Source organism: Natrix helvetica, assembly GCF_964273705.1.
Source record: "Natrix helvetica genome assembly, chromosome: 4".
NCBI lineage: Eukaryota > Metazoa > Chordata > Lepidosauria > Squamata > Natricidae > Natrix > Natrix helvetica.
The window spans coordinates 84,318,186-84,345,914 of record NC_138550.1 but is presented as its reverse complement, the minus strand read 5'-3'; the positions used below and the strand labels follow the sequence as shown (position 1 = coordinate 84,345,914).

General features: G+C 42.1%; 1 protein-coding gene across 2 annotated transcripts in view; it reads left to right on the top strand.

The window, feature by feature from the left end:
* CDH18 (cadherin 18) overlaps positions 1-8,097 on the top strand; it is a 660,513-nt gene extending 652,416 nt beyond the window's left edge. For both annotated transcript variants that reach the window (XM_081951851.1, XM_081951852.1), the window contains exons 14-15: positions 4,843-5,094; positions 7,348-8,097. In XM_081951851.1, coding sequence (XP_081807977.1) covers positions 4,843-5,094; positions 7,348-7,838 — 743 coding nt within the window. In that variant the 3' untranslated portion in view covers positions 7,839-8,097. The remainder of the gene's footprint in view (positions 1-4,842; positions 5,095-7,347) is intronic.
* Positions 8,098-27,729: the final 19,632 nt, after the last annotated feature.

The following is a 27,729-nucleotide window of genomic DNA, read 5'->3' as shown; positions in this document are numbered from 1 at the left end:
TATGTATTGTATGGCATACATTGTGTCCGGTTATTTACAAAAGGTTCTTCCTTTTTAATTTATTATTTCAATTTACCTCATTGTAAATGACAATCAGAGCATCCTTACATGGTCAATTTGGGTGCTTGTCAATCCACACGTTTACGATGGATACTGTGATCTAGGGCAGTGTTGGCAAACCTTTTTGGTGCCAAGTGCCGAAACAGGAGCATACATGCGGGGGGGGGGGAGTGCTGGAAACTGGAGGAGCAGCTCCCTGGTGTGCATGCATGGGAGCGCCAGAAACCAGAAGAGCAGTTCCATGCATGCACACCAGGGAGCTGCCCCTTCAGTTTCCGGCACTCCCCCCCCCCCCCCGCATGTATGCTCCTGTTTCGGCACTTGGCAGCTCAGCTTCCCATTGCACACATGCGCTCCAGGCAGTTGCTCTTTCAGTTTCCAGCACTCCCATGCGCGTGAAGATCAAACCCGGAAGAGCAATGGGCGACGGCTGGCGTGTCTGGAGAGATGGCTCTGCATGCCACTTCTAGCATGCGTGGCATAGGTTCACCATCACATACCTAGGGTCATATGATTCCCATTTGCAATTTGGGGGGTCCTGACAAGCAAAGCCATTGGAGCTAGATTTGATCAATTAGCAAGTTATTCATTTAACAACTGTGACAAAAAGTTTCATAAAATCAGGCGCAACACACTTAACAACTACACCACTTTGCAATGGAAGTTCCAGTACCAATTCTGAACGGAAATCAAGTACTGCCTAGATATACAGTAAGTAAGTAGTATATAAAAGCAAGTAAATGATTTGGTCTTTTAAGAGCAAATAAAATGATGTGATGAAAAATGCTGGATTCCATTTATGATTCCATCAACCTTCAGTGAAACACAAATGGAAAGGAAATAAAGCTGTCCAACACTGATACTATTCCCAGAGTTTGGCAGGAAGGTAGGGGTGGAAGAAACCAGTGTACGTACAGGCTGTTCATTAATGATCTAAGTGTTAATCACTCATGTAGAGGTAATGGCATTTAGAAACAAGAAAAGCACTTGCTCAATGTGTCTGTCATATCTGAAGCCATATCTGAAGTGGTGACTATTAAGTTGCCAAGGTACAATTTGATAGTAAGGAAAAGTCTTGGGAGGAAATATGCTTTTAAATCGGTTGCCAACAGAAATGAAATGAATTTGTTATTAGGAATCTACATGTGAAGAGATTCCCTCCATTCCCAAACATTACAAGCTTCCAAGCAGCCTGAGTACCAATCCAGTTAACATCCTGGCTACTTGGATTTGCGAAGCCCAGCATTCTTAAGTGCTTAATTTAAATTTACATTATTTACATCCTTAAACCAAAGGGGGGAAGATTCAAGGAGATAAACCTATGAAGTTTGAGTTTACAATCTTTGAGCTTTACAAGCTTATCCAATAGAACTATATATTTTAAACATGCATAACACTATGGAACATCTGACCATTTTGTGACTAATTCTAGAGGTTAGGGTAGAATCACAGGTAAAGATCATCATGATCATCAAAGCACATAGAGCAGCATCACAGGTAAACAAGCCACGCACAGAGAGAGAGACACACACAAACACAAAGAACCAGACTAAAAATAGCACCCTATTGAGTTTATATAAACAGTGGAAAGAGCACATTTACTTTTTTAAAAAATGTTACTTTAGATTTATACTTATCTGGCATCTCAGTCTTAAATATGAAAGAAGCTACTATTGTGCAGATGCAACAATTACATTCACAATCCATTTCTTGCCTAACACAATACATTTTGTACTATCTCTAGACCAGGGGCGTCAAATTCAAGGCCCACAGGCCAGATCCAGCTCACAGGGTGTTTAGATCTGGCCACCCTAGAAATAGCAAAGGAGTGGCCCATGGTGCCTCTGCCAGCAAAAATGGAACTCGGGAGGGCCGCACACACTCTCCCAAGCTCAATTTGCACTGGCAGAGAGATGCAGGAAGCCATTGCAGCCAGAAACGGAGCTTGCAAAAGCTGTGTGCGGTCCTCCTGAACTCCATTTTCACTAGCAGAGGGTTACAGGAGCCTGTCATAGCTGGAAACAGAGCAGTGGTGGGTTTCTGCTGGTTCGCAGCGGATCGGGCGGACCGGATGGTCAATGGGCCTGGAAGTAAGTTCCTGCCCCGTCCCTGTCACTCACTTGCTCACTGGCTCGCCCCCGCCCGTCCAGAAGCTGCTGCATTGCTCACTCCCCCTGTCCATCTGCACTATCCTAGCCCCACCCACCGCTCACTGATTGGCTACCTCACCAATCGCCCCGCCTGCCTCTAAGAACCCTATCTAAACCCACTTACCTTTTTTTCCCGTTTGGCGCTCTATTGCTGCCTGCCAAGGTAAGTAAGCTGTAACTAAGCGTGGGGCAGGGAGGGTTGCTGTGGCCCTGCACTATAAGTGAGTCTGGTGACCTTTTGCAGCCTTGCAAGGATCCCAGTCTCGCTTATAGCGCAGGGCCACCAGAAAGCCTGGGGGTGGGGACGGTGGCGGGAGCTTACATGTCGCGGCTGGTCCAAGTTCGGGGACCTTGCAAGGCCTTGGTGTTTTTTGCATCTGGGCGTGCTGCAAGGGAGAGGGAGTAAAGACCTTTTCCAGATTGTTGGTGGTGGAGGTGCAGGCCCGTGCTCACTTAAGCAAGTCCAGGGAAGTCCTTTGCACCAGCTGGAAAAGGTCTTCACTCCCCCCCCCACTTGCAGCATGCCCCGATGCAAAACATGGTGAGATCGGTGCACTTGGGGCTGCTGCTGCAATGTCCAGGGAGGCTAAACCAAGCCCTGTGCCTCTCCCAGCCAATTCGCGGCTTCCCAGAGTGCCAAGAACCTTCGCACTCTTCTCCGCGCTCTCCTCATGATGGCAATAGATGTCCAGAAGCAGCGGGGCCAGAAACCCTAGCCCCACAAGCCGATTCTGGACATCTATTGCAGTCGTGAGGAGCCAAGGAGAGCGTGGATAAGAGCGCCAAGGTTAGGGTTAGTGGGCAACACGTTTGTGTGTGTGTGTGTGTGTGTGTGAGAGAGAGAGAGAGGCTGGAGTTATGCCCCCCCTGCACCCTCCCTCCCGGGGGTCGAAGTGCCTCAAAGGGACAAGCAGGCTGCCACAGCTCCACTGAGAAGACATTTCTGATAAGAAAAACTTCTCCAGTCGGGCTGCGGCTGTGCGATTGGAGCAATCACGGGGTTCACCTCACTGACTGTCTCCCTGGTGATGGGCCGGCGATTGCTGGTGCTCCACCAGGTCAGGTGCGACCAGAGAAGTTTCTCTTCTCAGAAATGTCTTCTCAGTAGAGTTCCTTGTTTTTATTATCCTGTACCATCTGCCAGATGGTAATAATTCAAAGAAAAATGTGCCCAGGATGAGATGGATCTTTGAAAATGTTTTGAACTTTCTTAAGGCAAATGAAGCAAATTACATAGAAAATGCTTACACATAAAAAACAAATCAGTTACAATTAATAAATGGATAATATTAGCTAATCAAAACATAATCAGAAAAATTTCTATTTGCCACTTTGGTGAAACAATTCTGGATCCTTATGATTTTCAGATCAAGTGGTTTAAAAAAGGTTACAAAATTCCTAAGACCTCAGAGAAAAGAAATGGAAAATTAATAGGGGATATAATAGGAAAAACACATTTATCTTAGGAGGTCAGAGAAAGATACAAAAAGGAAAAAATAATCCAGAGAGAAATAAAAATCAGAACACAGTTTCCTGTTTTTGTATTTTGAAAGGAGACATAGAAGACAGCTGGAGGAATCTATTTGCTTCACACTACCTAATGTCTTCTTTGCAAATGTGTATGCATGCTTCTGATTATTTATCCTTCTTAAAAGGATCCAAAATGTTGCTTCTATTAATCACTGGACCCAAATCATGTTTATCCTACACCACCCTCTTTATGTCTTTCTAAAGAAAGGATGATAAATGTCAAGTATAGCTGGATTAGAACAGGACAAAGATAATTGTTTCTTTATGTTTCAAATTATTTTTAATTTCAGGATTTTTTAAGGTACAACAAAATAACTAGTTTCCGCCACATTATCCAGTGCTAACGGTGTACTATATAATAATAATAATAATAATAATAATAATAATAATAATAATAATAATAATAATAATAATAAAAATATTTATTTCTTAGCCGCACCCTCTCCCGAAGGACTCGGGGCGGCGTACAATGAAACATATGAAATAAATATGTGGACAGAACAAACATATAACAGAGACATATACCGAGACATACACAAGGAGGAGATCGGCTGATAAATAAAACAATTAAAATACAGTATTTAAAAACCCCTAGATAATTAAATATAATTAAAATACCCAGTAAAAACCCGTCATGAGCGATATGGTTAGATCAAAGTTGAGCCAGGCCAGCTGCTTGGAAAAGGTGGGTCTTAAGCTTAATACGAAAGGAGCGGAGGTCAGAGGTATTCCTAATATAAGTCTTGGGTCAGTGTTTTGGGACTAGGAAGTTTCTCTTCATTTCACTCTCAACACACTTTTCTCTTCAGTCCTGTGAATCTGAACTAAAAAAAAATGCAACTTAGATCTCAAAGAAAGAATCTGGTTTCAGTGAGCTTTGCCCTTTTTCACGGCACCCCAGGATCCAAAAAATGACCCAAAAGACATCATGAGGCTCTGATATCCAAGCAGTTCCAGAGTTTACTATAGTATGTTACTAAGAGTTACCAGGATATTCCACAGAAGTTGAAAATGAAACATATAACAAAAGATAAAAGGTTATTCTAAGTATGTTTGCATCATCTTTGTTAATACTACTTTGATCTTGTCCTTGCTCCTATAGATAATACAGCCAGCATCTTGACCCGAAGGAGAAGATTTAGTCGGACTATCCAGGATGTATATTACCTTCCTATTGTCATCTCTGATGGAGGGGTCCCATCTCTCAGCAGTAGTGCCACTCTTGTCATACGGGTATGCGCATGTGAAAGAGATGGTCGTGTGCGGACCTGCCATGCAGAAGCTTTCCTCTCCTCTGCAGGATTGAGTACAGGAGCATTAATTGCCATCCTGCTATGTGTTGTTATTCTCCTGGGTAAGTCCCCAATTAGTTTCTTTTCTGGAACCTTCACATAATCCCAACAGCATTGTGAGTTGCAGTACTGAACCAGGAACTGCAAGAACCAGTGTGATGTAGTGGTTAAGGTCTTGGATTAGGAGTAGGGAGACCCAGGGTTTAATCCTACCCCAAGCATGGAAATCTTGGGCCAGTCACTCTCTCTCAACCCTTTTCAGCATCAGACTCTGCAACAAGTCAACTGATAAGCAAAATCCTTCCTTAACAGGTTCCATAAAACACCTAGGTCAATGTGGTGCAAAAATGAAATCAGCAACCATATGAGGCAAATGCTAAGAAAAATAACAACTGAACGAGGAATTGTTTCTGATAAACAGTAGTTAGAAATACAGGGTTCTGGCTTAAAAATGAATAATTCCAAGCTTGAAGTTAAATTGATGGGACAGGGAAATCTTTAAAGCAAATGGCTGAGCTTCTGGCATCCAGCGGAATTAATTTTGCAGAGGTCAGTAAGTAATTATCATTATCGATCTACCAGGTAAGATTTCAGGAAACCACCAACTCAGGTTTCAAGCTAATACACTCAGGGAAAAAAGAAAAAAGATAGTCTTTTGGAAATGGATCCCCTTGCCAGGAGAAAGAAAGGGAGAATAAGAAAACCATTTGCTAATTATCTCTCTGTGGGATGAGCTGATAACAGTCAAAGGCTCATCAAGAGGAGCAAGGGACAGATGAAGCAAGAAGATCATTTCATTAAATGTCCTTGGAAATGCTTTTTCTCAGAACACTTTATGAGTTTACATACTTAGACTCATTTGAATACTATCCATTAGCTAATATTCTCAATTGGTTGAATTCCACACTATCTGTCCATTCATCCATTCACCCAAATTCACTCAGCTGAGAATATATATGTATATAATGACTATATACCCCCTTTCTTAATTGCATACAATTAAGTCAATAAATCTAAAGTTCATCCTCAGCTGCCAGGCCTGAGAATTTTAGCCCCCATATTGGCTGTTATGCTTGAGAGTTATTGTCCCAACACCTCTAGAATGGTTGAGCAGGGCTGTTTTATTAAAATGCAGAAATTGTTCACTGTATGTTTCTCAAATAGCTCCAATACATTAAGAACATTGTTTCTCTTCTACCCAGATGTCTTAAATTCTAGTACTGTGTTTGGACATTTCTGATTAAAAAACAAATAGGTGTTTTTCACAGTCTCCTGTGATACTGAAATCCTTTTCTCCTACTATGCCCAATATGGGTGCTAATGTGGGAGTTTGGGATCAAGAGCCCCTATAAAGTCTAAAACACTGTTTCTCAATCTTAGCCACATTAAGATGTGCAGACTGGGGAATTCTGGGAATTGAAGTCCACACTTCTTAAAATGGCTAAAGTGAGAAGCATTGGTCTAAGGGGCCTGCCATGCTTGCTTTCCATTTTGGGGATTTGAGGATACTCATATGACCCTTGACTAATAATAATCTTTTACTCAATGTTTAAGGTTGTGAAGATGCAGCTTTTTCATAATTGAACTGTTATCAAGCTATTAAGGCAAAACTCACACATTATTAGGGTGATTAGAGGCATATGGTATAAATATGCTTTGGTGGACATGCCAATATCACATATAGATGCAAATATTCTCTGTTACAAGCAATTTTTCAACAAAATGCAAGCATAAATCTATGAGTTCATTTTTCCTGTCAGCCACAAACTTTCATTTCTAGCAATGAAATAATCTTAGTACCTTCATAAATCAAGGCATTTCTACATTGGTTGAAGGGGATTATTTAATCAATAGGATGGGAGGTTGTTTTGTTTTTACATCCGTGGGTCTTCTTGTACTACTATAATAGATCAGTAAAAGGAAGTTATTACATTTTTTTCTTCAGAAACATCATAGCATCTTATCTTTCCTGTATTTATTATTATGGCTCAAATAACCCAACTCCAGTCCAGAAATTGAATATCTAATTCCAGAACATATTTGGCTATTTTGTGATCATATTAATTGATATTATTATTTTATCTTAGAGTTATAATTATCTCAAAGATCAAGTTAGGTTAATGTACTAGTAAGGCACAGATTAATTTCAGCCTAGTTAATGGATAAAATAATAGATAATTCTGCCCCCCCCAAAAAGGAAAACAGTTAAAATGAATATAACAATAGATAACTCTTCCAAAATGCAGCTAATCAACTAGAATGAGTTACCAGTTGGCAGCCCTACTAATATCCTATTCTGATTTTTTCTCTATCAGCAATAGTGGTCCTATTCATCACATTAAAGCGCAGCAAAAAGGAGCCTCTGGTCATTTCAGAGGAGGATGTCCGGGAAAACGTTGTCACTTATGATGATGAGGGTGGAGGTGAGGAGGATACTGAAGCTTTTGACATTACCACTCTGCGGAACCCATCTGCTGCTGAAGAATTGAAATTCCGGAGAGATGTTCGGCCTGAGGTGAAGCCTACAACCAAGCATCCCACTTCATCTCATCTTGACAACATAGATGTTCATGAATTTATTAAGCAAAGGCTGGCTGAAGCAGACCTTGATCTGAGTGTGCCCCCATATGATTCTCTACAGACATATGCATATGAAGGTCAAAGGTCAGAAGCCGGATCTATCAGCTCTTTGGATTCAGTTGCTACACATTCTGACCAGGATTATAATTATCTTGGTGACTGGGGACCAGAGTTCAAGAAGCTAGCTGAACTTTATGGAGAAATAGAATCTGAAAGAACAACTTAATTATCTTGATCATTCCCCAAATATGGAACATTTTAGATCTCCGAGCAACTTGGAAGCGTAATGACAACAATGGCTGAATATCAATATCCTCAAGATGTACACAGTTACTGTAGAAATAAGTGCCCTTTTCTCATTTGAAATGGGGTTCTTCAATTGAAGAAAGTCAAATTTTGAGGAAAAAAGTACCCTTCCATCCCCAAGAAAAGTTTGTCCCTTTATGTATATTTTTCATTGCTCAATAAAGTACGTGGTGCAGTAATAGTAACAATATTTTAAGTAAACCAAGCAATGCCAACATGCTTACAATTTCCTCAAAATATATCAAAATTGCAACGAGTCTACAGAGGGTCTACTTACAGGAAGACCTAATTCTATTTGGTTGGTTGTGGCATTACATAATTAGCTCTGTTTGTAACCTTAGAAGCTATTGGGTAATTTAATGGGGGCAGAGTAATTTTCTCCTGTTTTATTCAATCCAACATATATTATTTCTTTCATAAGGGGGCACTAGAATTAGTGACAGATAACATTCAAGATTAATAACATTTAGCTGATTTCTTTATTTTTTAAAAAAAAGAAAACTACTGTTAGTGAATGCCACATTGCTGCAAGCCACCTCCAATCTTTTTATGCTGGAAAGGTAATGAAGCAACCATTAAATTGCTACTTATTTAAACTTATAATCTTCCCCTCTCTTAAACATTTCTGACTGATAACATGCTTCCATTTTGTAGTTATTTTGCCTTTTTAAAAAGCCAGGTATATATATTTTTCCTTTCACTTAAGGGAACAGCATATAGTTTCCTTCTGCAATGGAAATGAATAAGAATACCTTTTGTTTACAGAAAATGTATTACATGTTAAGCTATGCAATGGCTTATATTGTCTTATTTTTATTTCGATTGGCAAATATACAGATGAGAGATCTCCCATCAATTATATCCTGATGTAAGTAAACATAATTTGATATAATGGGATTTCCATATATTTTCACATAGGGAACAGAGTAAATTTTCTCAAATTGGTCTTTTCAGGATTCTATAGTTTTTAATTCAAATGAACCTAGACAGGGTAGGGTGGATGGGGATTTTACTCTGAAAAATGTAAAGTGGGTAAGACTGGTATACTTTATTATCTAAACATCTCAGGTGGAATTATCAGAAATGACCTGAAAGCACATGCTGTATACTATTGCTAAACTGGTCAACTCAATATGATGCACCAATGCAGTAGCAACAATATAAGATATTCACATTATGTTGTTGCAAAATGGACCTATAAAAGCACATCTAAACCATATATGGAATCATCACATTGCAAATATTTGCTGAAATGGCAAATAACTACCTTTATATTGAATCATCTTAATCAGATGCTTGGAGATGGGAATAACAATGTGACATATATTCTTTATCTACTACTTCCTGTTTAGTAGAGAGTATTGTCCCACTTCTACTGTATCCTGCTCAGATTCAATCTAGTCCACTTAACTTTTCCATATAGAAAAGACTTCACCTTAGTCAGAAACATATTGGCTATATAGCTTTCTTATATTATAGATTTTTTCCAGATTTAATCTAGCAGAATAAAGAAATAATTTCTGTATACCAGAGGCAAAAAATTGGAGCTGTTTGAATGAACATATAATTTGCAACATCTGCCACTGAATTAAAATAGATACATCAGGAAAGGTAGTATCATTTTTTTCATTGCTGTAGTCCATTCTATAGTAGTTTTCCCCAAATTTCTCATAATGAAAACTCAGCCTTTCCCCCCTCTGAGTTGATATTAGAGACATGCTTCTCCTAGGTGAAAACTTTTCAAGGTGATTAATTTTACAGTGAATAATATTTAATTTGAGGCAGGCACAACCAGTGTAGTAGAATCATTCAGAAACATACAAAGAAACTTTTTGGCTTACATAAACCTATTGAATTATTACAGTAGCTGAACAGTTTGCCATATCAGTCCCCTTTCTTCTACCTTGGGTGAGATGTGATGGTTTCTCTGCTTCCTATGTTCTCTAACTGCTCTACAATGTGATGATAGCTCTAGGATGGCATAGCTTATTTTTCTATTTTTTTTCTGAATAAAGAGGAAGTAACTGTATTTTTAATCATGTAATTCCAAGGGTTCCTTGAATTTGCTTTGTAATGTTCCTTTCCTCAATCCTACTTTTAGAAACCCACTGGCTGCTTAGGTTTCATTAAAGTAAAAAAGAAAGTCTCTGACAGCAGATTGTCCTTTCTGATATTGAAAAGTCTACAGTCCTTTAGATATCCTGCCACAATTTAGAGAATTAGACAATATGAATTTTCTCATGGAAGATTAACATAGCTAGTATTCAGTATAGCTTTTTAGTTAATTAGTTACTAGCATTTGTACTTTTTACAGTTACTTTTTGATGATGTAATCAACAAGTAAAATTAAACCTCTAATATAAACACATTTCTATATATATAGAAATTATGGCTGAGTAGAATATAATACAATAAATGAGCAGGATGGAGCTGTGCAGGTCAACCTTACCCTGAACTTTTATTTACATTTGGGAGTAGTTGGATGCTGACATTATCCATGCATGAGGCTCCATCTTGAATCTGTGGACCCCTAGGAAGTGGATAGGGCCCTCTATAGTCTAAGTTCTACTCTTCATTGGTTCTTTTGTTCTCATAGTCCTCAAGGGCTCTACCGAGATTAAATTCAAATGGGTATCGATGTTTCATTGGATAAGGAGGTATTTCCTTTTTGTCTGAAGGAAGTTATGTTATATCTCTTGCTCAAGAAGTCTTACCTGATCCAACAGTTAGATATGCTGTTAATTACTTTTGCAGAGAGAAAAATTGAGAGTGTACAACCTGGTCCTGCTCCTCCTTGATCTTCTTGTAGCTTTCAAAACTCCAAGGCCATTGCTCTGGATCACTTTCAAGGCACTTTCCGGAGTGAGGAATATTATTTAAAGAGATTCTCCTCCTTACTGAGTGGGCAATTCCAGTTGTTTGTGGTGTGAAAAGAGATTTAGTTGGTGTTCTGTAGGGAGAACGAGGCAGGCAGGAACTGAGGCAAGGCAGGTTGAAGCTAACACAACCTTTATTAACACTTTAACAAGGCAAAATGTAAGGCAAACCTTGAACCGGCAAACAGCAGCATTTGACAGCTGACAGCCCTTTTTATACCAGAGCTGTCAGACGCTGAACCATTGCTAGAATGGCTGCATTCTCCCATCAGCTGGCTGCTTGCGACTTAACCAATCAGAAGCTGGCAATGATAGTCAATGGCATCGTAGCCTCGAGGACTTAACACCCCTCTCCTCCCAGTTACACCGCCCCGAGTCCCTTTCGGGAGAGGGGGCGGTATATAAACGCTAATAATAAATAAATAAATAAATAAGTTAGCACATGCGTAGTCAGCCAAGTACACCGGCTGGCGTCGGCTCCGCCCCAATTGTCTTAGTTCAGGGGCAGTGACCAAAGGAGGAGAAGCTGGTGGAGAGTCCTGTGGAACCTCAGGAAACTGCACAGCTGAGTTGGCGGGAAACTTTACCGCCGCAGAACTGACCGGATTCTCAGGTAAGCCTGGCGACAGAACGCATTGGTGGTGGTGGGGTGTTGCATGCGACTCTGTTTGCACTGGAGCAGCCTCTGTCGATATTAGTTCCCCGGGGCAGGATTGGGCCTGCACTGGGTGCTGGTCTGCTGCGCTGGTGGTTCGCAGTCTGAGCTGGTTGATGTGTCGGCACCACATTCACCCATCACTGAGCTGGACCCTATAAGAGTAGGGTCCAGTTAGTTGCGTGATTTGTCCGGGAAGCCACTTTGGTTTGGCCCCATAGTTTTGGGCATAGACTGGGTCTCCCACATTAAAGGCCTGTGTGGAGTTGCCTTCAAGGGGGCTTTTCTCTTCTGCACAACCGGGGTATAGTCGGTCCAGGGTTGTCCAGAGCCGATGACCCCAAAATCATTCTGAGGGACTTTGCTTGGTGATTGGGCACGAGGTTGTATGCTGTGCCATGAGGTATTGGGACAGTTTGTCGTGCCAATTCCCTGGCCCCAGGCGGCCCAATGCCTCCTTAACCAACTGGACGGTTCGTTCTGCCAGGCCATTTCCGGCCGGGTGAAATGGGGCCATGGGGTTGTGTCATATGCCATGCTGGCCTAAAAACATCTGGAAGGGTGCTGATGTGAATTGGGGCCCATTGTCAGTCACCACCACATCGGGCAACCCATGGGTCGTGAATAGCTTCCCCAGCACCCTAATTACGGACTCCGAAGTGATGGAGGGCATGAGTGCCACCTCCACCCACTGCGAGTAGGCATCTATGAGGACCAAGAAGTTCTGCCCTAAGAATGGGCCAGCGAAGTCCAAATGGACTCATGCCCATGGAGCCTGGGGCATGTCCCATTCCCTGATGGGCACAGAAGGGGGTGCTGGTTTAGATTGCTGGCACTGCTGGCAGGTGGCTACCCAGCTTTCTATTTCCTGGTAAATCTTTGGCCACCACATGTAGCTTTGGCCCAAAGCCTTCATGCGCACAATGCCTGGGTGAGCAGTGTTCAGGCAACTTAAAATTGGCAACTTAAGCTTTGGAGGAGCTACCACCCTATTGCCACATAACAGGCACCAATTAAGGACAGACAGCTCATGCTGCCGTATATAATAGGAGTAAAACTCAGGATCTACTGGCCCCTGTGGACCCTGCGAACCCAGTCCAAAACTTAGGCCAGTATGGAGTCTGTGTCAGAGAGCCTGGCAATATCCTGGCCGGATACTGGCATGGCCAACTCTTCAATTAAGAGGACCAAAACTGCAGGAGCAGGGTCCAAAACAGGCGCTGGCAGAGGGCAGCGACTGAGGGCATCAGCGTACCCCAAGTTTTTCCTGGTCTAAATTGCAGCTGATAATTATGTGCTGCTAGAAAGACTGTCCATCTGGACATCCCTGGAGTTCGGAGGGAAGCCATGGAGTCGCTCACAGATTACCCTTCTCTCTGGGTTCTCTGCCTAAAAGCATAACATCTGGCTATGCACGAGGGAGTTGGAGAGTAATGACTTTTAAGTTTCTCCAAAAGAGTCTCCCAAGGCATCGAATGGATGGATTGAGGGGCTGCTAAAGCCCTAGCTGTTACAAACATCTTGTGGCCACGCGCTGAGAAAATATCCTCTTTTATGGCCACTGGACAAACCGGTGAAGTTGTTTGCCTCCAGGAAGCACTCGAACCGCTCGAGGTAGGGATCCCATGTTTCAGTGGCCAGGCTGAATGCCTTGAATGCCAGTAGACTAGCCATCCTTAGAAGGACGGAACTGAGAAATTAGCCTTGGAGCGACATCTCATCGCCTGTGACTTGAGGCAGCTCTTATTAGTGACTTTGCTTTTCCTTTACCTCAGTCCTAATCCCACCCTTGTCGCCAGTGTTCTGTAGGAAGAATGAGGCAGGCAGGAACTGAAGCAAGGCAGGTTGAAGGTAACACAACCTTTATTAACAGTTTAACAAGGCCAAATGTAAGGCAAACCTCGAACCGGCAAACAGCAGCATTTGACAGCTGCTTTATACCAGAGCTGTCAGATGCTGAACCAATAGAATAGCTGCATTCTCCCACCAGCTGGCTGCTCGCATCTTAACCAATCAGGAGCCAGCATGATAGTCAATGACATCATAGCCTCGAGGACTTAACACTTGGAGATCTCAAATTTGTGGTGTGCCTTAGGGATCCCATGCTCATATATTTCAGCATGTACATGAAATTACTCGGATAAATCATTAATCAGGCCTGATTTATATGTATTTGGAGTTGGGTGGGGGGTATTGATTCATGCTTAGATGCCTAGAATCTTCAGGAATGGGCAGTATATAAGAATAGTAAATAAGTAAATAAATACATACGTAAAAAATAAATAAGCGAGGTACCATGCTTTACCAATGTTCTGGATTCTCAAAAAGGGTTCATCTTGCACTTTTCTGTATTTTGCTTAATGCAAGGAAATTAAGGATGGTGGTGGTAGGGCCTGCGCATATTAAGTTGCTGTGGCTGAGACATGAGGCTCATCACTCATAATGCCTACATCAAAATTAGGAACTATTCTAAACATAAATAGCTAAAAAATGGTGCCTTATTATGAAAGCTGAGGATGGACATTCTGCTTACTAGTAAAGTGTTTATAAGGGTTCATCAGTCAGGTAAACTGTGCATATACTCACATCCTGGGGAAAAAAACAGCACTGAAATTTCTAACTTTTAGAGTAAGCTCTATAGCCTTAGTTATAAATATAATCAGTATGTTTGATAGATAAGGATCAAGGTGAGACCAATTTAAATTGGGTTAGGTTCTGACAAAGTTGACTTAAACCCACTGCATCAAGAACCAATGCTGGATAAAAGAATGATTGTTTTATTGAGGTGATGATCAGCAAACAGAATGTAAGCATTTGATGTGAACAGGTTATGGATGAGGAAAAAAACCACTGTGCTTGAGGGAAAGGCTATGGAGACTTGAGGGAAAGGCTATGGATAGGTAGATGAAGGCTACAGATAAGCTAGGTTGATGACATCAGAGAGAAGATGGGAATGTTTTGGAAGGGTTGCAAGGTAATACTAGTGATACATTAAAATAATTTGCATTTGCCCATGCAATCACTGGAGGTTGAAGCTGACTCAGTAATACCTAACACATAAGGTAAGATAGCTGTTGTTGTCATTCCCCTGTTTACACAATGGCACACATTAACATGAGATTCTGATGCACCAGTCTTGTAAAAAAGAATGCCACCCACCAAACAATATCACCATTTCAAAGATAACAATAATAATATAATAACTGCAGCAGCATCCAAAAATGCCCTAAATGCTTCATACTGCATGTCACATGTTCTACTTATGTTCAAAGCATCCTTAAACACTAAGTCATATAAAATCATGAATATGTAGTATACACATGTAAGTTATGAATAAATGTCAGAAATAACTATGAAGGAAATGGAAGCCAAATTCAAAGGTAGAATTTGCAAACTGGATGTATTAGCTCCAACCAGGTAATACCTCATTAATTTCAGTAGGGCAGTGATGGCAAACCTATGGCATGCATACCACAAGTGGCATGCGGAGCCATTTGGCAGGGCACATGAGGCGCTGCCCTGTCAGCTGGCCAGCTTGCATGCGTGCGCTGGCCAGCTGAGTTCACCTTTTTAAAAGCTATTTTTCGCCTTCCCCAGGCTCCAGAGGCTTTATAGGAGCCTGGAGAGGGTGAAAAGAGCCTCCCCGCCCCCCCCCGGAGGCTTCAAGGACTGTCCAGAGGCTTCCCTGAAGCCTTCGGAATGCTTAAAACGACCCTCCGAGCAACCCGGAAGTGACTTCCGGGTTGCTCGGAGGGTCATTTTAAGCATTCCGAAGGCTTCAGGGATCGTCCAGAGGCTTCACTGATGCCTTCGGAGCGTTAAAACCACCCTCTGAGCAAACCGGAAGTGACTTCCAGGTTGCTCGGAGGGTCGTTTTAAGCGTTCCGAAGGCTTCAGGGACCGTCCGGAGGCTTCCCTGACACCTTCAGAGCGCTTAAAACGACCCTTGCTCGGAGGGTGGTTTTAAGCGTTCCAAAAGCATCAGGAAAGCCTCCGGACGGTCCCTGAATCTACATCTACCCATCTATCTTTTCCAGCTACCTAGCTCTCTTTTCCACCGATTGCGCATGTTGTGCGCGCATGTTGTGCACGCAAGTCTGCGGCGAAGCCCTTGTCGCTCTGAGCTCTTGTTTGCACTTCCCCCCCTTTTTCTTCGCTCCATCCCGCTCCGGCTCTGGAAGGGCCAGCGAGGTTGGCTCCATCCGAGATCGAGAGGGAGGAGAGGAGGGGGTAGCTGCGGGCTACCTTCCGGCCAAATGCGCATGAAAAGCGTGCACGATCGGTGGAAAAGAGCGCTAGGTAGATGCGTGTTTGCGTCCCTCTCTCCTCAGCCCCAAAGCTCCGTCCGCGCGACTCACTTCCAAGGCGGTGGCTGGAGAGGAGCGCAAGAACGGCGAGCGGTTTCCCACCAAAGCGGCGTTCTGCGCACAAGAAGGCGCTGCCGGAGGACAAAGGCATGCAAACACGGATCTACCCAGCTGTCTTTTACAGCTACCTAGCGCTCTTTTCCACCGATCGCGCACGCTTTTCGTGCGCATTTGGCCAAAGCGTTGTGTCTTGCACGCACAACGCTTTGGTGGGAAACCGCTCGCCGTTCTTGCGCGCCTCTCCAGCCACCGCCTTGGAAGTGAGTCGCGCGGACAGCGCTTTGGGGCTGAGAAGAGAGGCACGCAAACACGCATCTACCCAGCTGTCTTTTCCAGCTACCTAGCGCTCTTTTCCACCGATCGTGCACGCTTTTCGTGCGCATTTGGCCAGAAGGTAGCCCGCAGCTACCCCCTCCTCTCCTCCCTCTCGATCTCGGCTGGAGCCAACCTCGCTGGCCCTTCCAGAGCCGGAGCGGGATGGAGCAAAGAAAAAGGGGCGGAAGTGCAAACAAGAGCTCGGGGCGACAAGGGCTTCACCGCGGACTTTTCCTTCTTGCGCACACAACGTGCGCGATCGGTGGAAAAGAGCGCTAGGAGGCTGGAAAAGACAGCTGGGTAGATGCGTGTTTGCGTGCCTTCGTCATCCGGAAGCGCCGACAACATTTCTGCCTCCGCAGCTCCCGGGCGCGGCCGGACAAATGTATATAATATTATAATATTATATATATATATAGTAAATAATATTATATACTATTATTTCATGAAGAGAGGTGAGGCCCTGCCTCCCCTGCCTCCCCTGACCGCACGTCACTGGTAGATGTGTGTTTGCGTCCCTTTGTCCTCCGGCAGCACCTTCTTGCGCGCAGAATGCCGCTTTGGTGGGAAACCGCTCGCCGCTCTTGCCCGCCTCTCCAGCCACCGCCTTGGAAGTGAGTCACGCGGATGGAGCTTTGGGGCTGAGGAGAGAGGCAGGGACGGAGGGAGTGGGGGGAGAGGAGCCGCCCCCCTCACCCCGCAGGCAATGGGGAAAGCTTTCCTGAAATGGGGGGGGTGTCACGGGAAATAAAAAGGGCGCGCGCTGGGGGGGACGAAGGAGGTTTTGGCGTGCCTTAGAGGCGGGTGGGAAAGCAACGAAAGGGGCAGCGAGGGCGGGCGGTGCCTGCAGGCGGCAAGGCTTGAGCGGGGTGAAAGCGCAGCCCCTTTCGTTGCTTTCCCATTCACCCCGCTCAAGCCTTGCCCAAGGGAGCTGGGGATCGGGCTTTGGGTTGGTGGGAGACCTTGAAGGAGTGGGGGGGGAAGGGACTGGCGCAGGTGGAGGAAGCAATGCTACACGGATCAGTGCACTCCGCGGTCCCCTTAATGTTCACTCAGGAAGGTGGAGAATGGGACTACGTGTGCTGCACACGTGGTCCCATTCGCCGCCTTCCTGATGACGTCACCAGCCTCCCTAGCCATAACCCTCACCACACTTCACTGCCAATGGGGCAGAGTAACCCGGCTGATTTCAGACTTCATTTTTCTCCCAATGTGCAGCTGGGATCTCAGCCCAAGGAAGACTCAGAATTTACTGAGCCTGTTTGGTTCATTTCTAGGAATAACTGATGCCCAATCATTACCTGTATCCATAAAAGGTTAAGACAAGGTAACTTATTAGCCTAGTTCTGCCATTGTAAGGAAAATATCAGTTCATTATTTTATGGAACCATCCAGAGAACAGTATAAGTAAGAGTAAACTGTGCCTCCAGATTTAATGTGATAAAATGTCTATTTACAAATATTGGAGAAATGCTTTCTTGCCTGCACCAATTGCAAGGGGAAAACCAGAATTTTAAAGTCAGGATCTCACCAAATGCTAAACCAGATTCTTCTATGCAACCTCCTCACCACAATCTCCTTCCAATGTATCATGGTGCATTTGAATGTTTGCTATTGTTACTGTGTTTGATTCAAATATCATTTTGAGTGCTGTGTGGTTTGCATGACAAACAAATATTGTGATCAAATATTGTGATTTGTAGATCAAAGAAAAATGTTGGGGAGAGGAACATAAAGAATTCCCATTACTCCCCCTAACTCTCCTCTCTCATTAGGCCTTCTAATGTTAGAGATTACAGCCATTTGTCTTTTCTGCAGCACAAATGGTATTTTGGGAAACCGAGGCAGAGAGAACCATGCTTCATCACCTCCCCCAGAAAGATTAACATGAGCAAGATGAGTCAGGTTTCTTTCACTTTTTTCTTTGGCCCTGTACGGCTCCTGTAACATCTCCACGGCACCTGCACTGTTCCTCCTTTTTCAGGTCCTCTATGGATTTTTCCTGGTCTTTCCAAGTCATGTTTCTCTTTCTGATAGTGATTTTTCTCTCTTGAGGCCCCTCTCAGGGGAGAGACTTCAAAATTTCATAGAGCCCAAGAGACTGTTCCAGACACCAGAGAATTTCAGCTTATTCCCTCTCCTGAGCATGGGAGAATTTCATTTCATTTTCCTCTCCTCTCTCAAAGGGTGCATACATGAATGAAGCTTGCTTGATTCCCCACCGGTCATAGACGGTACTCAGAAAGCCTCCTTCTATGTGTATGGCCTCCAGCTGTATGGAGACCTGTGGGATTTCTTTCTCTCACTTCTGAGACAGCATTTTTGCAGCATCCGCTTTGCCTTAGAACCTGACATCTGTAGACTATACACCTCCCTCCAGAGGTAGCTATCGCTGCCTGCTTCTCTTGTTCCAGAATTAAAGCTTTACAGCAAATAGCACAAATCAAAACGACTGACACATCAGAAAAACATTTGTCATCTATCTTAACTGTTTGTTAATGCTTCTGACTGAGGAGCTTCAAGCCAGAAGCAGGGGAGCTGCTAGTTTCCTTTTTTTTTTCTTTTTAAAGAAAAAGGTGAGTGAAATATTCATTTTTGCTGCTCTCGAGTCCTTTTCTAGACCTTATTCGTGAATCATGTTTGCAAGCTCATCCCTCTATATTTATCTTAATGCTTTTAGGTTGTGAACTGGTTGGATGACAGAAAGTCAGCAGTGTTAATTGCTAGGCCCAGCTGCTTTGACAAAGAAGAAATTCATTGTTATACCCTTAATCTAGCACCATGTATTAATAATTAAGAACAGCAACAGCGGTATTTGAAAGCTGCCTCATTCTTACTTTTTTCCAAAGTATGCAAAAAAACATCTACATTTTTAAAGAGGAGTGTGAACAGTAAAATCTCATGGGAAAGTAGGTGAAAAATATCTCTCCAAGCAAATGTAGCTGCTCCATATTGTTACATTTTCCTTCAATAAACCAAAAGGGGAAAACATTTTCATTTGTACGTATATATACAGGAGTTTCCAAGTAGGTATTTTGTTGGACAGGTAAAACACATCTACTGTTAATCAAGAAGTGTTCAGTGCAGAAAAATGATTTTGTTCAATTATTGTCATTTTAACGGAGGTAAGTGGTAGCACTTAGCTGCTCTTAAGAAAGTTAAATATGGTTGGACTTTGTTATTGCTTGAATGGAAGATCACCAGGGGTATGAATTAGACATGGGCTTGTCTATAAGCTATACTGCAGAGTGCCAAACTATTCCCATAATCTTAGGAAGAGATCTACATGGAAATGGCTGCGAATCACCAGGAGTTATGTTTGATTTAAGGAAATCAAATTCTCTAGTATGTAGATCAGGAGTGAGCATCCTATAGCAATTGGAAGGCAAGTAACCTCCAATTCCATTTCTTGTAGCTTTCAGATATTTTTGAGCATAATCCCTGCAAATTGATAATATATTGTTATTTTGTGGTATGAGAGACCTTGCAACACACATCACCTTAATTCCTTGTCCTGGTCATCTGTATAATGTACAGCTCGCTCTTTCTCTCTCTCTCTCTCTCTCTCTCTCTCTCTCTCTCTCTCTCTCTCTCTCTCTCTGTGTGTCTGTCTGTCTCTCTCTCTGTGTGTGTGTGTGTGTGTAAACTAACATAGTTAAAAACATACTAGAGATATGATTTATGTATTCAATTTCTATAGCCACCTATCTCAAGCAAATGATTCTGGGCAGTGAAAAATATAAAATAGTTCAAAAAATATTACAATTTAATAAAACATTAATATATATGGCATTTCTTTGATTTGATTAATAAGGTTATGGGAAGGAAAGTAATATCATTCAACAGCACGGTGTTCTTTATGCAGTAACAGTTCATGGGTCTATATTCTGCTTTCTTGCTCCAGCTGAACGCTGCATCTCAAGCACTCTTTCTGCTAACGGTAAGTTATGACAATAAAGTTACAATGAGGAAGATGAGAACCTTGACCAAATTTCATCCAATGAGACATCAGTCTTGTTCTTGAGTCTACCCCAACAAAATAAATAAATAAATGATTTAATTTTTCTGTTCCACATATGATGTGTTTATGTGTATGAACAAAGGTGAAAGTGAGAAAAGGTGAGAGGACAGAGAAAGAAAATAAGCTATGGAATACCACACAAACTGCTCACGTTCTAGTTCTCTATATTTCCAGTTGGGTGGCTTCCAACACATCTTTCTCCTGGAGGGGGAAGGGGGAATAGTGATGGGGACAATAGTTCATTGAAAAAGCAGATAATTATATTTAACAACTGACTTTTTCTTATTTGTTGGAACATCACAGTACTATTGGAAATGAAAGTTCTGCAAGTTGAAGGGGGAAGCAATATTTTTTAATTATGCTATTTCCCTGAAACTCTCATTAAGCCATTAAAGTATGGTCCAGCTTTCCAGAATGTTCAGAGACTGCAATGAATAATTTGTGGCCTATTTAATCCCCACCCCATTAATGATTTCATGAGTGGAACTCCATTGATAGATTCTGGAAATCATATGTTTGCATTTATGAAACTGAAGCTGGGTTTTTAGGGGAAGGAAGGAAGGAAGGAAGGAAGGAAGGAAGGAAGGAAGGAAGGAAGGAAGGAAGGAAGGAAGGATATAATGATATAATGATCATTCAGAAATGAAACTTCCCAAATTAGCAATGTATTCATATGAATATTTACTCAAAGGTAAATCTCACTAATCCTATACCTATACCTAGATAATCAAAATCATGCAGAGCACATATTGATATAAATATATCAAATTGCTCAATTTATTTTGCAGATTAAAATGGATTAAGTTATACAATCCTAAACAAATACAGTAAACGCTTTAGTCTTTGCAAGTTGCACTATTGGTTGAAAACATCTACCAGATGAATGTACAATGATCCATTCTAGGCTTTGGCCGGGTACTTGAAACCTAGATGGTTTTTACTAAAGAGAGTCAATTATTTCAGTATAATCCTCTTGATGATCATAAATCTAATTTTCTGCCTTTGTTTTCAGATTTTTTGAATTGAGCTAGAAGATCTGAATAGTCTATAACTATACAGATTTCACAATTTTGTCAGGGGCCATCAACACAATTACAATCTGTGCTCATCTCTTTCCCATCAACGTTGAAGGATCAGGAGAGGAAGAGGATACAGCCTGCCTTTCCATTTGAATGATTAATGCTGGATAGAGCTGATATATGTATATGAGTTATACACATTTGAATAGCAACCAACAATACTGCAGTGATATCACTCATGCAGGCATGCTTGCTTCTTGTATAAAAAAGTAAAAGATACTGGGCAAAACAAGATATCAGTCACACAAGACTCCAAAATCACCAGTGAATGTACTGATCACTCTTTTTACATGGAGACATTAAAGCATATGTTAACTTTTTTTGCCAAATTCAAATCTCAAGAATTTGGTAGTATTAAAGCAGAACTTAATAAACTATTGTGACTTTTCATAAAGTTGAAATACTGATCAGGTATATTTAGGAAGTCTGTAGAGATTCTCAGTCATCCAAGTCATGGTTGTCCCAAAGGTGCTTTTTCAGGAGGCAACTGGACTTTCTTTGAAACAGAAAGTTTCTAAGAAAGTCCAGTTCCTCCTGAAAATCACATTTGGGTATACTTAGGAAATCGCAATGATATGGCAATTATTGCCTCTTCTTTAGAAGTGATAGACAAGAACTTACTTTCAGGTAGGCTAAAATAACACCCAACAGTTGGCTATACTCTTCATCCTTTTGTTCTTTTACAATACCTTTTTTTATATGTATCCTTTACACACAAGAACAGTCTATTTGTGAGAAAACACCCTGACTGTATCATAGGCACAGTGGATTCATTGTTGGAGATTAACAATTCAACTGGGAAATGTGAGGGGGGAAAATAACAGGTTAGAACTGCAATTCTTTAGGCAAATTCCAAGCATTTCACTTCAGCTTACTTCCATTCTAAGCCTATAAAGAATAGAATTTGTTGCTGTTTTAAAATATTTTTTTTGTTCTTTAAGAATTTTTTCAAAGGTGTTCTATGTCGATTGCCTTGTAAGACAAAGAAAATGAAATTTCTTCTCTACCCTTCATTTTCTCTTCCTAATAAATGGTCAGGTATGCATACCTTCGCTACAATCCGTAATGATGAAAAGCTTGATGAATGTCAACATTCTTGCAAGACCAACTGTCCCAGATGGCTTCTGCCTGCTGCACCAGATCCAGAAAACTAGGCATTCTCTGGTTCTCTTTAGCGAAGCATGTTACCTATTGGGATGTTGGAAGCATGTCTTTTCTGTTATGGCATCTGCCTTATGGAACAATCTCCTGAAGATTGTTGGCCTTCTAGAAGACCATGAAGAACTAACTTTTTTCCCGAAGACTGAAGGCAGGATCATAATGTGTGTGTGTGTGTGTGTGTGTGTGTGTGTGTGTGTGTGTGTGTGTGTAATATGTGGATACTTTTGTTAGAGTTTCTTATGCTTTTGAGGTTTTTTTTTATTATGGACAGCCGAATATACTTGTTGAATAAATAAATACTTTAACCCCAGCTTTCCTACTTGAGTCCCTACATCAGATGCAAGTATATAAATCACGGGACTGATATCATGACATTATAACAAAAAAGTCCATTTCTTTTCTCCTTATCTCCCTGTGCTAACACCTATGTCCATGAATTGATATGCACAATAATATTCAATATGTCAGGTGGTAATTTCCTAAATAAGGAATCTTGTTTCTTATTTAGGGGAAGGGGAAAAGGGCATGCTCATCCATTCTATAAGCACTAATGTTGCTATGAGCACTAATGCTTAGAAGGAGGAGATACTGGAGATGATCAGTATCCTATCCTTTCTTTTCTCAATCCAAAGTTCCAGCAAGATTTTTATGCTCTTGGAAATGAATTTATACCAAGAAAAGCTGGAACCCATTGAGGAACAGGTGGTAACTGTGGCCCGGGATGCTTTTGCACAAATACATACTGTGCACCAGTAAAACTCATTCCTGGTTCAGGAGCTGTTACTTAAAATTACTCACACCTTAGTCTGTTTCCAATTGGATTACTGAAATGCACTTTTACATGGGGCTGCCCTTTAAGAACATTTGGAAGTTTCAGTTGGACCAGAATATAGCAGAACTTGAGACTTGGAACTGTCCTGCCTCCCACTTAGCTTTTTGGTTCAAGTTGAGGTGCTAATTGACAGTTTTAAAGATATACATGAAATGGGCTAATATTACTTATGGGATGCCTCTCTGCACTGGTTTCTGCCCACCTTGCCAGATCTGCTAGAATGCGCATCTTCCAGATACTAAAAATATTGTCTAGTGGATCCCCATTATCTATCATGACATCTTCTATGTAGAAGAGCCTCCCTGCTGATATATGGACAGCCTATCCAGTTGGTGAATCCAGAAAAAGAAATTCCTGGGACATTATTTTACAAAGAGTATAAGCTTTATTGAATAAACCACATTGACACAGAAGAAGTGAAAACAGCTCTGGGTTTCCCATGCAAAAGCAAGCATAGTTAATTTGCCCTTTTCCTTATGGCCACCCACAGTCCAATATGTCCACCAATCTCTTTTGTTCATTTTGTTTTTGGAAATAGTGAGCCATGTCGTGTGAACATCTGCTTGGTGCAGGGACGTGCGGTCATTGGAGGCAGGGGAGGCAGAGCCTCCCTTCTCATCATGAAATAATAATAATATATAAAATAATAATATCCATGAGGGAGTTTCATATATATAAGAGGAAGAGGAGCTCAGGCGGGCGAAAGGAAGCGCTTTAGTCAGCGGGGTGTGGGGGAGAGGAGGGGAGAATGCCTGAGCATTCTCTCCTCTCTCCCACACCCCGCTGACTAAAGAGCTTCCTTTCGCCCGCCTGAGCTCTTCCGCGGGCGAAAGGAAGCGCTTTAGTCAGTGGGGTGTCAGGGGAGAGGAGGAGAGATTCTATCCTCTCCCCTGACATCTCACTAACTAAAGCACTTTCTTTCGCCCGCGGAAGAGCTCAGGCGGGCGAAAGGAAGCGCTTTAGTCAGCGGGGTGTCGGGGGAGAGGAGGAGAGATTCTATCCTCTCCCCTGACACCTCACTGACTAAAGCACTTTCTTTTGCCGGCGGAAGAGCTCAGGCAGGCGAAAGGAAGCGCTTTAGTCAGCGGGGTGTCGGGGGAGAGGAGGAGAGATTCTATCCTCTCCCCTGACACCTCACTGACTAAAGCACTTTCTTTCGCCGGCGGAAGAGCTCAGGCGGGCGAAAGAAAGCGCTTTAGTCAGTGGGGTATCGGGGGAGAGGAGGAGAGATTCTATCCTCTCCCCTGACACCCCACTGACTAAAGTGCTTTCTTTCGCCCGCGGCACAGCTCAGGCAGGTGGACGCTCAGAGCCCCTGGAGCCCGTGCTCCCTCACAGCTCCTGTCGTCCAGTCTGGCAGGCGCCACCCGCCCGGGAAGCAGCTGAGCTGGGAAGTCCCGATCGGCAGTTTGGCTTCCAGAGTGGGCGGTGCGGGCGCCGGTGGGCTCCTCTGGGCTCCCGCCTTCCCAAAGCGCGTCCCTGTTTTTGCAGAAAGTAAAAGAATGGAGAAGAAACAGGGAAGCTTCAGGTGGGAAATGAGGCCATGGAAGAGAGTTTTGCCCTTTGCTGGTGAACATGGATTGGTCTTGCGCCCATCCTGGAGAGATCCCACCATGGGCTGGCTTTCAGAGACGTGAAAGGCTCTTTCCTCAGGCGGGCATCTTTTCCAATGAAATAGATCGAGACAGGAATATCATTTTATTACATTTGAATGTTTTGACTAAAACGGATTCTCTCATTCAAGGAGGGAACCCAAAAACCATCTTCCTGTCCCTTTTATCAAAGAAAATGCCATTGGACAGGGCAAAAATAACTCCTCCTTTGCCCTGGAAATCAGCTACATGGAATTAAACACTATAATCCAACTTCTCTTTTTGTGTGTGTGTGTGTGTGTGTTTGTGTGTTTGAGAGGGGGGAGGGGGGAGAGAGGGAGGAAGGAGGGGAAGGTAAAAGAAAAAGAAAAAGAAGGAAGAAAACTTATTTAAATAAGTTTAAAGCTGTTGCTTTAAATCAGAACTGAGCATGCCTGGCTGTGGAATTCTGGGAGTTGAAGTCCACAAATCTAAAAAAATTGCTGCCTCACTAGCCATAAACTTCACCGCATGTCACTGGCTTGGTGTGATCTTGAGATGCCAGCAATGTCTCACGGAAGTAGGTGAAAGTGTGAGTCAGTCTTGACATAGCCCTACTCTATTGGCCTTTCACCAGGCCATGAAAAGCTGGTTCTTTTTTAGGCACTGAGGACAGGATATTAATTTGGGAGCTCTAGCATGAAGATACGTCTCAAATTCAGTTTTGTGGTTCACTTACCATCCCTACCAGTTTGCAAACGTGAGGACATATGCATGCACCGTGCTCGCACATTACATCAGGATGGTTGGGCAGAGCCTCCCACAGCCACCGCTACTGGTTTGCCTGAACTAGAGAGAACCAGCTGAATACCACCTCTGTTCCAATTGTCTTTTTATTGATATAGTTTAGTTAGTTTTTGTTTCAATGCAATTCTCTGTTTTGGTTTCCACCCAGAATTTCTTGGATAGATGGGTGACCATATAAATTGGATTGACATGTAAAAGAAATTTCAAAGGTTTTGACCCAGTAATATCAACATAACAATTAACTGAAAATCCTGAACAAACTAGAAACAGCCAACATTTTACTGCACAGATTTTGTCTATTGATTTCAGTGAGAAACAATTAAGAACTGAGATAATGCCATATTGCTGAGATGGCACATTTCAATGTGGTTATTGATTCCCAGAAATCAGTGCTAGTACTTAGTCACTTACTTGGAGGAAATAAGACTTTCCTTCAGATTTGTACATTTTGTAGACTGCAAAATAAATTGGTTCCCCAACTGCTGGTCCTTTTCTTCTACCCTAGCTAAAATTATATATAATGGAGGCTTGTTGGCAACTAGCTAAGGAGAAACATATCCTTTTTTTTCCCAGACAGAAAGATCTCATACGTAACTGTAAGATCAGATGTCTATACAAAACTGGACATTTGTAATTCTACAGTTTGGATTTTAGCAGCATTTTTTTAATGTTCTCTCTGGGGATATGCCAGCAATCACTTTTTTGTTTTATATTTTTTGAAAAACCTGTTTTTTTCTTGTTTTCCATTTTATTTATTTAGAGTCTTGATTTGAAAGCTCACCAGTTTTTTTTTAGCACATCTTTCCACAAATTATGCACTTGGGAACTCTCAATGAACCTGGAAATGTTTTTATTTAGTGTTTCTAATTTCAGGACTGTGCCATATTTCTATCCCTTTGTATATTTCAAGGATGAAGCCATATTTAAATGAACCCATTTCCCTCTCTTGAGGTTTGTATTTGAAAGCTAAGTAACTTATTTTTCATCTTTCTGAAAGATTAAGGATATTATTAGGGTAGCTTCTCTTCACAGGGGTTGAGTGTCTTACATAGATTACAACTGATGTTCCCCCATTTTTCCTCTGGGAAAAAAGCTTGGAAATAGGTGTGAATGTTCCCTCTGTGGTATTGCTTACTCTAATTTCTATGTTTCACTGATTTTAAATATTGACACGCCAAATTCTAATTTGTAAACCAAAACATAGGTTATTTTTGGTGGTTCATTCCTATATTAAAAGGCCAAGGCTTTTGAGAGAGTGCTGGACTTTTTTTGAGGTACCCGACCCATTTGTTTGGGTGTTCATGAGGTCAGAAGTAAGGAAACACATGGCATCAAGTGTATTGCAACACAAACTCTGCCACTTAGGTGTGACCTATGATACACGTTCAAAGAGTAGAGCTTGCTCTATGGCATCATGACACATGTTTCATCATTTTGATATCATTGTGGCTAAGATTGATGCCTATGCTCACCAGGTAATTTCTTAAGCCAACCACTGTCTCTCAGATAAAGTTGATTGCAGAGTTATTACTATGAAGTTAAAATGATTAATATACAACAATCTAGAGTCTATTTCTTAGCAATAGATCAGCCCAATCTGGTGCTCAGAGAAAACTACAAATGAAATCCACCATGAATTCTGTTGGAGGAACTTCTATTTCTACCAAACTTTGCCCAAAATAACTTCAAATGAAATTCAGCTGGAGCTTATTTTTCCCAGATGCATTTTTAAGGCAATTACATTACCAGTTTCATCAATGACAGAAAGATAAGTACAAAGTTTATATGTGTCACCAACAGTGATGTGCGGTGAGGTTTATGGCTGGTGAGGCACTGACAGTGGTGGGTTTCAAATATTTTTAGACTTGTGGACTTCAACTCCCAGAATTCCACAGCCAGGAATGCTCAGTTCAAATTTAAAATGACAGCATTTGTTTTTCTCCTTTGCGAAATAAGTTTCCTTTTTTCTTTTCTTTTTCTTGTCCCTTCCCCTTCTTCCTCCCTCTCTCCCTTCCTCCCCCTCTCTCAAACATACACACACATACACACACATATGTTGGATTGGACTATCTCTCCTACCCCCTTCCCTCTCTCACTCATTCTCAAACAAACACACACACACAAGTT